We start from the raw sequence: 16,290 nt of genomic DNA on the forward strand, positions 1-16,290 counted from the left end.
ACTTGACCTCTGCATCCTGCCCATAAAGTGGCATACACCACACAGTCCCGCCGGTGGTGGGAGATAAACGCCCAAGACCATGCAGAGAGTGTCATCATCCTCAGCCCGTGTGTGCACACAGCAGGTACTTGATACATGTTAACCCATAGGACTTTTCTCTCGGCTCCAGGAAAGAGTCAGAAGATGGCATTTTCTAGAGCAATGAACCCAGACATCCCCAAGTGATGGACAGCTGAGTCTGTCCCATCCCCAAAGCCATCCTCCCCCGGGTGAGATGTGGCCAGGAGTGAGGCCCCCTCAGGTCTGACGGCAGGGCTGGAAGCCACCTGCGTGGCAGCACAGTGACGTGAGGAAGGACCCGCGGAGCAGGAAGGAAGAAGGTATTTCACAGTTTAATGTGTAGAAATGTAACAGTGAAATCTTCCCACCTCTGCACCAGTAAGCTAAAAAAAGTAAACAAGGGCTGGGAAGGTGGCTCGGCAGTAGAGTGCTTGCCTCACATGCATGAGGCCCTGGGTTCGATTCCTCAGCACCACATAAACAGGAAAGGCTGGAAGCGGCACTGTGCTCAAGTGATAGAGCACTAGCCTTGGGTTGAAGAGCTCAGGGACAGTGCCCAGGCCTAGAGTTCAAGCCCCAGGACTGATTAAAAAAAAAAAAAAGCAAACAATGCCAGTTGAGATCTAAGGATTGTGGTTCAAAGGCAACTCTGGCAGACAAATCAGAGACTCTTATCTCCAATTAACCAACAAAAATTAGAAGTGGAAATTGGCTCAAGTGGAAGAGTGCTAGCTCTGAGTGGAAAAATACAAGTGACAGTGAAAGGCCCTAAGTTCAAGCACCCATGTCAGCACAAAAAGATAAATAAGCAGGGCACCGGTGGCTCACGCCTGTAATCCTAGCTACTCAGGAGGCTGAGATCTGAGGATCATGGTTCAAAGCCAGCCCAGGCAATTAAAGTCCATGAGACTCTTATCTCTAATAAACCACTAGAAAACCGGAAGTGGCGCTGTGGCTCAAGTGGTAGAGTGCTGAGCTGAAGGGCACAGGGACAGCGCCCAAGCCCAGAGTTCAAGCCCCACGACCGACCAAAAAAAAAAGATAAATAAAAAGTGGAAATCACACACACAAAAAATACTTGTTTTTTAAAAATGCATTTACAACTATAACCCCCCTGTACATCACCTTGACAATACAATTTTAAAAAAAGAAAAGAAAGAAATTGCATTTACGCTGTTACGGGTCTTTGCGAATTTTAAGCTTGAGCTCCAACGCAGCCAATTGTAAATCACAAAACAGTTTTTACAACGTGTCTCCTTGATTCCCGTTTCCAACTCAGCAGGAAGGCCCCTATGTGCCCTGCTGCGGGGGGCGGGGGGACAGCCAGGGGCCCTCTCCACAGGACAAGGCTGGTACGAGGTGGCAGAGCACAGAGCTGCCTAGGCAACTGCTCGCAGGGTGAGGACAGAGCATAGACTGTCTGAGGAGCAGCTGGTACCTCTGTGAGGCTCCTTTGCCAAGAACACCAGTCCAGGCTGCCAGGAAGGAAGAAGGAAGGAGCCCATGGGCACCGAGGAAGGGAACCTTCAGGGTAGCCTTTGTGATCAGAGGCTAGGAGTGGCTCCTAAAGCTGAGAGAGAATCTGGAGCCACCCCAAGAAGCAGGGCTTAAGGTGAGGGGCAGGTTGCCTACTCCAGGAACTCCATGCCACCAACCAAGGACCCCGCACATGGCACTATCTCCATGGGAATAAGCATCAAAAGCTTCAACCCCATGCCTTCTCTTCCCAACCCAGCCATCACCTGCTGCCCTGGGGTCCTGCACCAAGGACCATCCCAACTCCCAGGCCACTGGCCACTGAGAAACACAGCCTCGTTACGTTAATCCCCAAAGGTCCTTGCCCAGGACAGGACTCTGCTGTCATTTCTATCATGAGGCCAAAAAGCCCAGCGCACTCAGTCCTGCTCCTCAGGACTGCTCAGGCAGTGGCAGCCAGCAAGCTCCTGGTCCCAGTGGCTTCCCAGCCGGGCCTTACCCCCACTAGCCACTACCCCAGTGTTGCCTCTCCCTTCCTCCCAGACACACCCAACTGCCACACATCCAGCCAGACATGCCTCATCTCCAAGAAACAGGGGAGCCAAGGGAATTTGTGGCCCCTAGTTCAAGCTTTCGTTTTGGCAAACACAAGGGTAATAAAAAGTATTGGAATTGCTCTTTACTATCAACAAAAGAAAAATAAAAGAGAAGCAATGCCAGCAGAGAAGGCAGGACACTGGACCACCTGCTGGACCCGGCAGGAATGTGACCAGCACACACAACTCCTGGAGGCCCCAAGTTAATGAAGACCCTCCTGAATCTGAAGCACAGGGGCCAGCTCAGGTATCAGCCAGGGCCCAGCCTGCCCAGTCCCAGGCCTGACTGTGGAGTCGGACTTCTGGTTGAAGTCTGATCTGTGACATCCTCCCAGGAACCCATGCCCATTTTATTACACACACACACATGCACGCACGCACGCACGCACACACACACACACACACACGCACGCACGCACGCGCGCACGCACACACACACACACACACACACACACACACACACGGAGCCCAGACTCCAGAAAAGCCAGCCAGCCAGCCAGGCAGGGATGCCGCTTCCTGCACGACCAACTCCTCTCCTTCTGGCTAGACCTCGCCATCCTCCGCCAGCTGCAGTGGCTGCTGACTCACCCACAGCCTCCCCTTTCCCCTGCATGCCAGCTACTCCTGGCCCACACAAGAACCACACAGATCTAGTCCTAATGGGATAAACAGGCCAGGCTGGGTGGGGCCCCAGGCCAAGCTCCATGGGAACCACTGCCCTCTGCAGCATCCTCTGACGTGGGAAGCAGGCTGATGACATGGGCACCTGGGAAGATGAGCAAAGATGCAGCTAAGAGCCGCCTCCAGGATTCTGGGCAAACTTCCCAGAAGAAGTGACACCTTGGCCACATCCTGTGGAGGAACAGAGGGCAGAGGCCAAGGAAATGTCCTGACGAGAAGCGGCACTTCAAGAGGGCCTGCCTCAAAGACGTAATTCTACAAAGCAAACCCACAGAGCTGGCATGTGGCCCACACAGGGGCTGCGGATGAAAATAACCAGGAACAAGGCCCAAGCTTGTCATGGGAGGCCTTGGGACTACAGCAGTCTGGATTCCGTTCTAGGAAGAGGGGCTCAGAAGACAAGAGGATCACACACTCAGATGGGTGTCTGAGGAGGGTATCCAGCTTCTCCACCAGGCCTATATCCTGACTCACTGCCCCAAGGGAGACCATCCTAAGCAGGAATCTGGTGATGACTGCGTCAACCATTCCTGCTGTAGAATAAGGACTCAGCTCCCTTGTAAGGTATTTGACCTTTCTCCACCTCATCTCCACTGCCCTGTGGGGCTCCAAACTGCACCTGCCTAACCACTGCTGTTTATCAAGCACACCTGGCCATCCCTACTGCCCTACCTGTGCCCATCCCACTCAGCCAGCAGCATCTGAAGAGAAAGGATGCATCTACAAATGGGGCAGCAGCATCGACAGAAGCTCATGGAGAGTGATCAGCATTCTCTTCCAAAAGCCCAAGCAAGTGCATAGGTGTGCCCAGGTCTGGGACCTTCCCCTAGCATGTGACTTCACACAAGAGAAAGCAGCAAGGTCAGTCTATCCAGAAGACTGTCCAGCACCTTAAATGTCCACCACTAAAGATGGAGAAGTTATACCCATACGACAGAGTATCACTCAGCCTCGAGCAGAAGCGCTCTAATACAAAGTTAGGTGAAATAAAGAACACAGAACAATAAGGACAAGGTGATCTGGGAGTCTGGAAGCTTCTGAGCACAGCTCAGTGAGAGTGTCAATTTTACGTCATCAAATTACTCTAAAGTCCCTTGAGAGAACTCCAGCCATCTCTTCAGTCTCCCTCGGGTCTGTCCCAGGAGAGCTCTGCAGCCGTGCTCTCAGGGTAAAGCCACTTTCCCTGCAGATGGCTCCATGCCCATCCAGAGTACAGATAAGGGAGGAGCTGGCATTCTGGAGCAGAAAGGACAGGTACAAGAACAGACAAGGAGGGCCTGAGAGGGGAGTCACTCCTGTCCTCCTGTTTCTTGACACCCTCCCAAGATAGAACCCAGCCTGAGCCTGGCACGGAGCCTGTGCCCTGGGCTGAAACAGACCCTTCCAAATAACGGACAGAAGCCATTTAAAAGGTGTAAAGAAGACAGGCACTGGTGGCTCATGCCTATAATCCTAGCTACTCAGGAGGTTGAGGTCTGAAGATCACTGTTTGAAGCCAGCCCAGCAGGAAAGTCTACCTTATCTCCAATTAACCACCAAAAAAGCTGGAAGTGGAGATTTGGTTCAAGTGGTAGAGTGGCAGCTTCAACTGAAAAGACCAAGGGAAGCACAGATAAATAAAATAAGGAGTAAAGACTTACTTTGGCTCTGTCTGAGGGGTTTCAATCCATGGCCAGCCAGACCACTGCCATGGACCAGAGGCAAGGCAGAAGAGCCCAGCGCATGGCAGAAGCTACTAAGTTCATGGGGGTCAGAAAGCATGGGAAATACAGGAAGGGGCTATGGCAAGATACACCCTCAGGGCTGGGAAGGTAGCTCAGTGGTAGAGTGCTTGCCTTGCATGCATGAGGCCCTGGGTTCGATTCCTCAGTACCACATAAGCAGAAAAAACCACAAGTGGTGCTGTGGCTCAAGTGGTAGAGCACTAGTCTTGAGATGACAGCTGAGAGACAGCACCCAGGCCCAGAGTTCAGGCCCCACGACCGACACCATCCCCCCCCCCGAAAAAAAAAAAAAGATACACCTTCAAAGACACGCTCTCCCCCAACCAGGCCTCCCTTCCACAGTTCCAACGCCTCCCAAGAGTTTACTCAAACTTAAGAGTCCATAAATAGACCACTGATTTAAGGAAAGCCCTTGGGAGCCAGTCTCCCAAAGCCCACCTCCAAACATCGCTTGTACTAGGGACCAAGCCTTCAATACAGGAGCTCTTAGGGCGACATTTTAGGTCCACATCATTACAGGGTAGGCCCTAATCCAATGAGTGACATCCTCACACCCTTCACACAGGGAGAAAGAAGGCCATGTGAACACAAGACAGAGTCTGAAGTGAAGCAGCCATAAGTCTAGGGGTGCTGAGTTTGCCAGAAGTCTTAGAAGCTGGCAGGAAAGGCTCCCCGGGGCCTGTGCGAGAGCACAGCCCCGCCGACGCTTTGATCTCAGCCTTTGCTCTAGATGACAAGAATACATTGACTGTATTGTTTGTGCTCACCCCACTCTCCGTGGCAGCAAGGATTGGCACAGGTGGCCCAGCGGGGCTGTGGTGCCGCAGCCTGGATGCCGGGCTCGGCTCCCGCAGCCCCGGGCCCCGCCAGCCCAGGCCTGGTCCTTGCACTGTCATCTTGTCAGCAGCCCAGGGGGCTGGCCCCTGCCTGGCCCTCCCACAGCCCGCTCCGCTGGGAGGGTGGCCAGCATCTCTGTTTCTGCTTCGAAAATGTCAGCGCTAAAATTAAAACACTGCTGCATGAAAACCATGGCAACGAGGGGTGTGGCGTGTCGCTTCCTCTACTCACGGCGAGTGAGAGAACTGAGGCAGGAGGCGGCCACACTGAGCAGTCAGGTGACGCAGCAGGCCCAGTCCTCTTGAGGTCCCCATGGTGCCAGAGCCAGGCAGGCCCCTGGTCCGGCTGCTGAGGGGCACACGCTGAGCCAGGAGGGCTAGGGGTGGGTGGCAGCTCAGGACAGCACACAGATCGGGCCGGAAGCTCTGGGACCTCTCCCTTCCGATGGCCCCTCCCTCGCAGAGAGGTAGAGGTGGCAATGGTGTGTGCGGCGCAGGTTGGAGGCCCCCACAGGGGGCCTGTGAACTCTTGGAGCTTCCTCAGGAACAGATGCCTTAGTCAGGAACATGGGGACAGGGATGCTGCCCCTGGGGGGTGAGGAGCCCTGGGAACTTCACACCAGGCTGCTTCACAGGACCAAACAGGCTCATGGCCAACCACAGGACCCTGAGAGGCAAAGGGAGACACATGGGAGCACCTCATCTTCCCCCAGGGAGCTCTGCCAAACCCTGAGACCCTACTATTCCCTCACAAGGAGGTAGGGACAGAAGAAAGAGCCGGGCAAGAAAGAGTTCTGGGGGTACCTGCAGGCCCGAAGCAGAACAGGGAGGTGCTAGCAACCCACCCCCAAGCTCCTCACACTTTGGATGGGTGGGGGATGGACCAGAGGCCCCACATGGGGTCCTCAGACCGGTACCCACTAATACCAAAGACCCAACGCTGATGGCTGGGGAGGAAGCAGAGCAGTAGCACTAGGCAAGCCACAGCATAAGAAGAGGGAGCAGGAGCGAGGCTGGGAAGAGAGGCAGCTGCCTTGACCCCAAGGCTCAAATTGGGGGTTCCTCTGACCCACCCAAAGTCCACCAAGTCACTGAGGCTGGACTTCTGGTCCCAGCTTTGGCTCAAGATCAGTAAGCACAAGGCCAGGGAGGTACTTCACCAGCCTTCCTGGGCACATGCAGACAGCCAGCCACGAAGCACACTGCTCGGCCCAGCTCTCTCCTCCAAGTATCCTCCAGATACACAATGTGCCCCCAGTGACAGCGTGGGCAGTACCTGCTCAGCTGGGAGGCCATGCCAGCGGGGATGGCCCATGCTCAGCCCAGAGTCAGGCACGGGAGGCGGTGGCAGCCAGCATCACGGCCTCTCATCCTTCTCTACTGCGCAGGGCCATGCTCAGGCCTGCCTGACCCAGAACAGTCCCAGCTCCCTGCAGGTCAGTCCCGGCTTGGGAGGGAGCAGCCAGACTGACATCCGGGGCTGCTCAATGTAAACAGGAAGAGTTTGAAGTTGTCATAGAAACCTTGTTTTATATACCACTCCAACTGCCGTGTCAGGAAGGCAGGAAGTAGAAGGTGCAGCTGAACTGAGCCGCCCTCAGGGTGACATCTGGAGGCTGTGCTGTCCCTAACAGGGCAGTTGGCCCTCTTCAGCCCCCCAGCCGAGGCGGCCCCACCCAGGCCCGGCCATCGCCATCCGGAGCTCCAGAATCCCAGACAGAAGAGCGTCACCCACCGTGGAAAGGCGGCCCCAAGAGCTACGCCCATAACCTTCTGAACCTGAAATCAGTCCCAAGGACCCCTCAGGGCCTGGGGGGTGGATGGAAGGGGAGTCAACTAACATCAGTCTCCCCTCTGCCCTGTTTCTGAGGACAGGGTACTTGTCTCAGGCTCTGCAATTCCATACCTTCAGCAGACTGTAGTTTCCTGCCTAGGTTGGCTTTGAACTGCAACCTGCAGATCTCAATCCAAAGCCAGTCCAGGCAGGAAAATCTGTAAGACTTTATCTCCAATTAACCAGCAAAAAGCCACAAATAGAGCTGAGGTTCATGTGGTAGAGCACTAGCCTGGAGCAAAAGAGCTCAGGTATAACATCTAGGCCCTGAGTTCAAGGCCCAGGACCAACACAAAAATTAAAAAGGAAACATTAGGCTGGAGTTTGGGTAAGCTCAGGCCAGTGGCCCCTCCTGCCAGCATTCAGCCCCCCTCCTCTTCCGCTCTTCTTACTTTCTAATCAGGTGACCTTCTGGTGAAAGCAATCTACATTAATTATTACCGAATGTACAAGTGCCGGTGTCTGTAAATCCTCTCACCTATAGAGGAAGGAGGAAATTGTGGAGCCTCAGGTAGAATGTGGGTGCTGCCCCAGCCCTGAGGACCCTGTCTGGCCAAGTAGGCTAGGCTGACCTCGCTTCTGCCAGCACACGGCCATGGAACGTGATCCTCAACCCAAATGCAGCCCCCTCCTGGAGCGCAGGGCAGAGGCCGAGTCTTCCAACCCTGCAGCTTGGCGGCTCCTGCCCACAAGTGCGCCTCCTCAGTCCTGGTCGCAGATCTCACTCCTCCATTTGCTGAGAACGCCAGCCCCTCTGCCTGCCACCTCCCCTCACCACGTACACACCCATGCTACGTGCTCCAGACAGAAGAGGGTGTCCACTCTCAGGGCAGCTGGGTGCCCAGGATCTTCCTGTTGCTCCTCAGCAGGGGAAAAGCTGGAAAACTCTTACCCCTGCCCCATCCCGGACCCAGAGTCCAAAGTGGAGCTTCTATACAACTCAAGCCCCGAAAGTTCCCTACAGACCCTAGGATACCCCTCAAAGCTGGGGAGCCCAGGAGTACCCAGACCACAGGCCATCTTTCCAGTCCATCTTGAAAAGGTTATGGGGTATCCATTCCAACAAGCACCCCAGAATACAGTGTCCAGACCCCACAGCTCTGCCCACTTGTGCACACAGACCTGGTCTTCTCCAAACATCCCTCTACCACCCCACAGTCCTATGGTTCCTCTCAGCCCCCAAAACTCACTGCTTGGCCTTCTCCCCAACACAGGCGTCGAGGACCCCCTTCCTGAGGGCCTGGAGAGACAAGGCTCGCCATAGCATGAGCATGGTCTTCCTGGGCCTCCACTGTGACCTCCCAAAGCTACAGCCAGATATACTGCAGGGACTGAGCCTCGGCCCAATGCTGGGCCCTTTGGACTTGGCCTCATCCCTCCAGGAGGGCATTGCCACCTCCCTAGGCAACTCTGGCTTCCTCTTCCACCCGGCCCGGGCCTGAGCTGGATCAGGCCACCGCCTACTCCAAAGGAGCAAGGAACATTCCAGGCTTTCACAGTAACACTGGCTCACACCAGCAGATAAGGACTTGTCAAATGATTCGGCCTTATGAGCGAATTATCTCCAAGTTAAACAACTGTGAGATGCTGTCCTCCATCCACTAAACTAAGCAAAGCCATTTTAAAATGGTACAGTCAGATGATGGAAAACATTCCCTGCCGCACGATTCAGTCATCAAAAGCCAGACACAACCCATGTGTCCATCACTGATAGGTAAATAAACAACGTGTCCACACGACAGATGATTATTCAAGCAAGAATAATTCCACCATCTGGGGCTGGGAAGGTGGCTCAGTGGTATAGTGCTTGCCTTGCATGCATGAGGCCCTGGGTTCAATTCCTCAGCACCACATAAGCAGAAAAAGCCGGAAGTGGCACTGTGGCTCAAGTGGTAGAGCGCTAGCCTTGAGCTGAAGAGCTGAGGGATAGCTCCCAGGCCCAGAGTTCAGGCCCATGACTGACAAAAACAAACAAACAAACAAACAAAGAATAATTCCACCAGTGGCTCACATCTGTAAGCCTAGTTCTCAGGAAGCTGAGATCTGAGGATCAAGGTTCGAAACTAGCCTGAGTAGAAAAGTTTGTGAGACTCTTATCTCCAATTAAGCACCAAAAAAGCTGAAAGTGAAGCTGTAGCAAGTGGTAGAGCACTAGCCTTTAGAAAAAAGCTGGGATAGTTAAGTGGAGGTAAAAGTCTCATGGATTCCATGCTGACTTTGAAAAATGATCTTCAGATCTCAGCCTTCTGAGTAGCTGGTACCCAGCATCAGCCCTTGGTCTCAAGATAGGTCTCACTTTGTAGCTCAGAGCGAACTAGAATTCATGATTGTTGTGCCTGTGCCTCACAAGAACTGGAATTACAGACATGCAACATGACGGGTTTTTGATTCTGTTTTTATAAAATTCTAGAAACTGCCAACCACAACAGACAGCAAGCAGAGGAGCAGTTATCTGTGAGCGGGAAATGGGAGGGAGGGAGGAAGGAAGGGAGCGAGGGCAGGAGGGAGGAAGGCAGGAACAGGAAGGAGCTCTCGGGGTACTGGACATGTTTGTTATCTTGATTGCGGTGATGGCCTCACAGGCATATATACAGGGTAAAGTTGATCCAACTATACACTTTAGGTATGCAGTCATACCAATAAAACAGCTTAAATAAACATCCCTCCCACCCCACTTGACTGACCTTTAAGAACCAAGTTAGTTTTGAATGCTTTAAGTCTGTACTTGAGACACTGATCCAGGGCATTTCCAGAATTCAGCAAGTGCACTAAAGTCACCTGGGGCTCCACATGCTGCAGCCACATGCTCAGGAGAGGTGGGAGGGAGGCAGCCCCACAGTCACTTGGGGAATCCCAAGAGCTTGGCCACCCAGAACTGTCCAGCACCATGTTGGCATTGCTCAAAGTCCTGATGCCCACTGGACACCCTGGGGACAGACCAGCAGGTACTCAGCACTGCTCAGAGTAAGTTCAGAGTGTGGGGCCACCTGAGTAGGGAAGACTGGAGCCACTGGGCAGTAGCCTTGGGAAAAAGCCTGACCCACAGGCAGAAGCCTTGCAGCCGGCTGGCTGGACATGCCCAGCGCAAATGGACTGGAAACCGAGGCCCAGGCTCATGGTCACTGTGGCCCTTGGGTGTGCTGCAGGCTTGCCTGTCAGTGGAAGGCACAGGCCAGGACGACAGTCCCCTACTCTGACCCACAGTTTCAGCCTGAGGAAGACAAGGTTCAGAGAGGAAATCACCATGGCCCTGGCCAAGACTGGATCACCTCCTCTCATCCTGAGCAGCCCATGGCTGACGGGCCAGGCTTCTGAAATCAAAGTCAGTTCTGAGCTAGGAACTGGGGACTCATGCCAGCAATCCTAGCTACTCAAGAGGCTGAGATCTGAGGATGGCGGTTCAAAGCCAGCCCAGGCAGAAAGGTCCCTAAAACTCCTATCTCCAAATAACCAGCAGAATGACTAAAGTAGAGGCGTGGTTCAAGTGGCAAAGCACCAAGCTAGGCAAGAACACAAGACCATGAATTCTCAAGTCCCAGCACTGGCACTGCCTCTCCCCCCACCTCACCACCCCCCCTCCAAAAAAAAGAGTTCTGAGAAAGACACTGTTAAAGAGAATGAAGAGACAAACTAAGACCAGGGGAAAATACTTACAAAACACAGATCCGATCCAATTAACTATTTGTATCCAAAATATCAAGGAGCTTTTTTTTTTTTTTTTTTTTAAACATAGGGTATGGCTACATAGCCCAGACTGACCTCATATCAATCTCCTGTGTTTGCCTCCCAAGTGCTAGGACTGCAGGTGTCCACCGCCAGGCCTGGCATCAAAGCACCTTTAAAACTTCAAAAAAACAACAACACATACACATAATAACAAGCCAGTGTTGGGGTGTGGCTCTGTAGTAGAGCACTTACCTAGCATGCTCAAGGTCCTGGGTTAAATTCTTCTACACCATCAAAACAAAAACAAAATTATAAGTTAAGAAAATACTAGAAATGTTTTCCTATACCACGGATTAGCTGGGTGAGCAGGTGCCACTCTATGGATGCCCTCCTCCTTCTAAGACCTTGCCTACTGCAATGTAAGGATCACACAAGGCCCAGCCTGCTGTCACTAAAGGGAGCATAGGATATCAACATGCAGACTCCATCACCAAAAGCAATTTAGTTGTTAAAGCTGAGGTCCCAATGCATGCGCCACCAAAGTGAACAGCACAGACAAATCAGCACAGAAACACAAATAAAACGGTCTGACACTTGCTGAAAGCAATGGCCACCAGTTTCAAGGCTGGATCGATCTCCCACCTGACACCTCAAATGACTGTGCCAACAGCGCAGGAGTGCCCAAGAGGGAATGTAACACTTAACTAGCTCAGTAAGGGCTAGAATCAAACCCAGGTGTGGCAGTACACATCTGCAGTCCCAACTACTTGGAAGTCTCACACCAGAGGATCACTTGAGCCCAGGAGTTTGAGGTTAGCCTAGGCTACATAGCAAGATCGCATTTCAAAAACAAAAGATCAAGATGCATTGTACCCATAACCAGAACTTAGTGAACTGAAACCTCTTTACATCACTACTCAATGGCAATAATACAAATACTATTACTACTACTAATAATAATAATAAGACGAGGATGGCCGGAGACACGGCTCACATGGTAGAGCAGTTTCCTAGTAACATACAAGGCCCTCAGCTCAATCCTAGGGAGGGAAGGGGAAAGGCGGGGTGAGGGAACTGCTTCAGTGGCCAGCATTCTCCTTGCTGGTGATGAGCTGCAGCGGACAGGACAGGACAGGACAGGACAGGACAGGCGAGTCCAGCCCCCTTTCCTTGGATGACAGGACTCACACACCATGTGCCTTTCCAGGTGTGCATACACGTCCTGCAGGACAGGTAAGACAGGCTTCCCAGGCCTGGAGGTGGGCCCGGGACACCCACAGCAAGAGCACCACCCAGCCCTCCTGCATCAGGCTCTGGGAAGCTCAGCTGTGGCCCTATCTTACTCCAGATCTTCACCCCACCTTGATAATAGCAGCCAGGTCACCCTCCCCTGTCCATCTGGAAGGGCCGCACTGTTTCCACCATCTGCACCCCCTTCTCAAGCATCTGTCCTGGGTCCAAGCTGATGGAGAGGTACAGAGGATTCAGTCCCACAAAGATCGGGTTTTAGTCCATTTCACTGACCTTGGGCTCGTCACTTCTGCCCTCAGTTTCCCCATCTGAACAACAGACACAATGGTCCCTGAGGGCTGCAAGAAGGTGGGAGCCTGGAAGGCAGCCTGCCTGGGATCCTGGGGTGCAGGCCGCCCCCCACTGCAAGGTCACACGTGAAGGGTAGAAAATTTGTTTGGCAAATTAATTCTGGAGCATTCAGGTCCCAACTCAGAGCTAGCTCCCCAATCCAGTCTTAAATTCTGATTTGCCTAAGTCCCTCATGCGGAATCATGAGGGAAGTGCAAGGACGCTCGATCCACGCAACTGCCCACCGGAGAGCTTTCAACAGCTGCAGTCCCGGCACCCCTGCTGGCCCCGGGCAGCTGAAGCCTGAGCCTCTGGCCTGACAGGGTGACAAGGCTGATAAGGTCACCCTAGGGGACCTGCCCAGTGGGCACCTGGACACAAGAAGCCCCCCCCCCACTTTCCCTAGCATAAACTAAAAGCAGGGAGGAATACCTGGTAGGAAAGAGAGGAAAGAAAGGCCAGTATGGGAGAGGGGTGGGCACTGAGGTGGCCAGGGGAGAGGAAGAGGAGGGCATCAAATGAAGTCTGGGCTGCTCCTGGATGGGCGGGGAGAACATGTTTCTGCTCATGGACTTTCCTAGCTATCCTCTATAAAGAGACCTATCCACATGTGAAGAATAAAGTGGGGCCAGGCGCCTGGTGGCTCACGCCTGTAATCCTAGTTACTCGGGAGGCTGAGATCTGAGGATCCCGGTTCAAAGCCAGCTTGGACAGGAAAGTCCATGACACTCTTACCTCCACTAGAAAACCAGAAGTGGTGCTGTGGCTCAAGTGGCAACGCACTTGCCTTGAGCTGAAGAGCGCAGGGACAGTGCCAAAACCCAAAGTTCAAGCCCCAACACCAACAGAAGAAGGAGGAGGAGGAGGAGGAGGAGGAGGAGGAGGAGGAGGAGGAGGAGGAGGAGGGGGAGGAGGAGGAGGGGGAGGAGGAGGGGGAGGAGGAAGAAGAAGGAAGAAGAAGGAAGAAGAAGGAAGAAGAAGGAAGAAGGAAGAAGAAGAAGAAGAAGAAGAAGAAGAAGAAGAAGAAGAAGAAGAAGAAGAAGAAGAAGGAAGAAGAGGAAGAGGAAGAGGAGGAAGAGGAAGAGGAGGAAGAGGAAGAGGAAGAAGGAAGAAGGAAGAAGGAAGAAGGAAGAAGAAGAAGAAGAAGAAGAAGAAGAAGAAGAAGAAGAAGAAGAAGAAGAAGAAGAAGAAGAAGAAGAAGAAAGTGGAGCCATGTGCCAGTGCTCATGCCTGTAATCCTAGCTATTCAGGAGGCTGAGATCTGAGGATCAAAGTTCAAAGCCAGCAGGGCAGGAAAGTCTGGGAAACTCTCATCTCCACCAGAAAACCAAAGTGGAGCTGTGGCTCAAAGTGGTAGAGCACTAGTCTTGAGCAATTGAGCTCAGTGACAGCACCCAGGCTCCGAGTTCAAGCCCCATCACTCACACACACACACACACACACACACACACACGAAAGAATGAAGCTGCACCCCTACCTCATACCATAAACAACTATAAGAATTAACTCAAAATAGGTCAAATACCTAAATGTAAGAGCTAAAATGATAAACCTAAGTCTAAACATACAAGTACAGCTCTGTCACCTCAAATTTGGCAATGATTTTTAGATGTGATAACAAAAGAATTATCAACAACAGTAACAAAACAATGTAAGTGAGATTTTGTTTCCTTTTTGTAGTGCTGGAAATCAAACCCAGGGCATTGTATAAGTTAGGCAACTTTTCTACCACGATGCTACACCCCCACCTCCAAATAGTAAAAGCTGATGTGGAATGTAAATATTGTTACACACCTGTAATCTTAGCACTCAGGAGGGGCAGAGGCACGGGCTACATAGCAAAACACTGGGACTGGGGATTGAACTCAGGTCCTTGGTGCTTGCTAGGCAGGAGCTGTACTACTTAAGCCAAACTTCCGGGCACTTTTTGCCTTGGTTATTTTTGAGGAATGATCTCACTTCAGACCCAGGCCATCCTGGGTTGTGATCCGCCTACTTGTGCTTTCCCATGTCACTGGGATGACAGGTGGGTGTCACTGCTCACGGCCCTGGCACTCCCCACAGCTGGAAGAACAAGCCACCAGGCCGTCACACCCAGCCCTGGTTGAGCTGGAAGTCTCTCAAACCTCTGGCCTAGAACAGTAATCCCCTATCTCTGCCTCCCAAGTAGCTGGGATTACAGGCTTGAGCCACTGCTCCTAGCACAGTATCCAGTTTCACAAGCTGAAGTGCTTTGGAAATGGGATGTAATAAGAATGCACATCATAACTGTAATTGGAGCTGCACAATCAAACTGTATCTATATGTATTTCAGAAAATGTTTTTCATTTTCATTTATTTATTTGTTTGTTTGTTTGTGCTGGTCCTGGGACTTTAACTCAGGGTCTGGGTGCTGCCCCTGAACTACTTTTACTCAAAGCAAACACTCTAAATCTTGAGCCACAGCTCCACTTGCGGATTTTTGGTGGTTAATTGGAGATGAGATTCTCACTCTTGCCCAGTCTGGTTTTGAGTAGCTAGGATTACAGGTGTGAGCCACTAGCATGTATGTGGCAGCAATTTTTTTTTGGGGGGGTCCGGTCATGGGGCCTGAACTCGGGGCCTGGCTCTACCACTTGAGCCACAATGCCACTTCTGGCTTTTTTCTTTTTGCTTATGTGGTGCTGAGGAATCGAACCCAGGGCCTCAGGCATGCAAAGCAAGCACTCTACCACTGAGCCTTCCCAGCCCCGGCAGCAAAATTTTTTAACTGAAAAAAATATATATTTTTTTTAACTGAAAAAATATGGGGCTTGAACTCCAGACTTGGGTGCTCTTCAGCTCAAGGCAAGCGCTCTACCAATTGAGCCATAGAGCCACTTCTGGTTTTCTAGGGGTTTATTGGAGATAAGAGTCTTACGGTCTTTCCTGCCTAGGCTGACTTTGAACCCTGATTCTGAGTAGCTAGGATTACAGGCATGAGCCACCGGCGCCTAGATTGAAAAAATAATTTTTAATGACTAGAAAAATAATTAATTGAAAAAACTATCTGTAAATGGTCCCAGGGGCTGGGAAGGTGGCTCAGTGGCAGAGTGCTTGCCTTGCATGCATGAGGCCCTGGGTTCGATTCCTCAGCACCACATAAGCAGAAAATCAAGTGGTAGAGTGCTAGCCTTGAGCTGAAGAGCTGAGGGACAGCGCCCAGGCCCAGAGTTCAGGACTCACGTCTGACAAAAATAAAAAAATAAAATAAATAAGCCAATGACAGGCAAAGGACCTAACTCAACAATTCTCCAAAGATATTCATAAGCATACAAACACATGTTCGGTATCATTACCCATGAAGAAACTGCCAATCCAAACTAGAATGAGAGACCATGGCTACAGTAAAGACGACAATGCAAGGAAGGGTAGGCAAGATGTGTGGACTCTGAAGCCCCATACCACCAATGGGTATGAGACAGTACACCCCAAAAACTTCCCTGAAAAATGGATGGACCTAGAACAAATCATGTTAAGTGAGGTAAGACAAGCTCAGAGAGACGAACAGCACATGTTTTCTCTCACACGCTGAAACCAGATCCAAAATACACTGAGACATGATCACCTACACAAGACTCTAGGCAATCACACACAGTCAGACTAAAGGCAGATACTCTAAGGGGAGGAACCCAGCAGTGTACCTCTTCTGAAGATTCATGAAATTTAATGACAAATTTAATGAAAAGAAAATTAATTTATCAAAAGTAATTCCCCAACAATGTTCAAGAGGAAGTGTACTCATTACCTCACTCATGTAACTGTAACCCTCTGTATAGTATCTTTACAATAAAAAAATTAAAAAAAAAAAAAAAGTA

General features: G+C 51.6%; 1 protein-coding gene across 11 annotated transcripts in view; it reads right to left on the minus strand.

Moving 5' to 3' along the window:
* Acot7 (acyl-CoA thioesterase 7) overlaps positions 1-16,290 on the minus strand; it is a 91,220-nt gene that overhangs the window by 62,742 nt on the left and 12,188 nt on the right. For 2 of the 11 annotated variants that reach the window (XM_070037224.1, XM_070037223.1), the window contains exon 1: positions 8,398-8,495. The exons of 7 other annotated variants lie outside the window; for them this stretch is intronic. In XM_070037224.1, the coding sequence (XP_069893325.1) occupies positions 8,398-8,480 (83 nt within the window). In that variant the 5' untranslated portion in view covers positions 8,481-8,495. Of the gene's footprint in view, positions 1-6,649; positions 6,758-8,397; positions 8,496-16,290 lie in introns of those variants that run through there. 2 more of the 11 variants (XM_070037227.1, XM_070037228.1) reach the window with 2 other exon arrangements.

Source organism: Dipodomys merriami, unplaced genomic scaffold (genome assembly GCF_024711535.1).
Source record: "Dipodomys merriami isolate MVZ:Mamm:240054 unplaced genomic scaffold, mDipMer1.0.p SCAF_28, whole genome shotgun sequence".
Lineage (NCBI taxonomy): Eukaryota > Metazoa > Chordata > Mammalia > Rodentia > Heteromyidae > Dipodomys > Dipodomys merriami.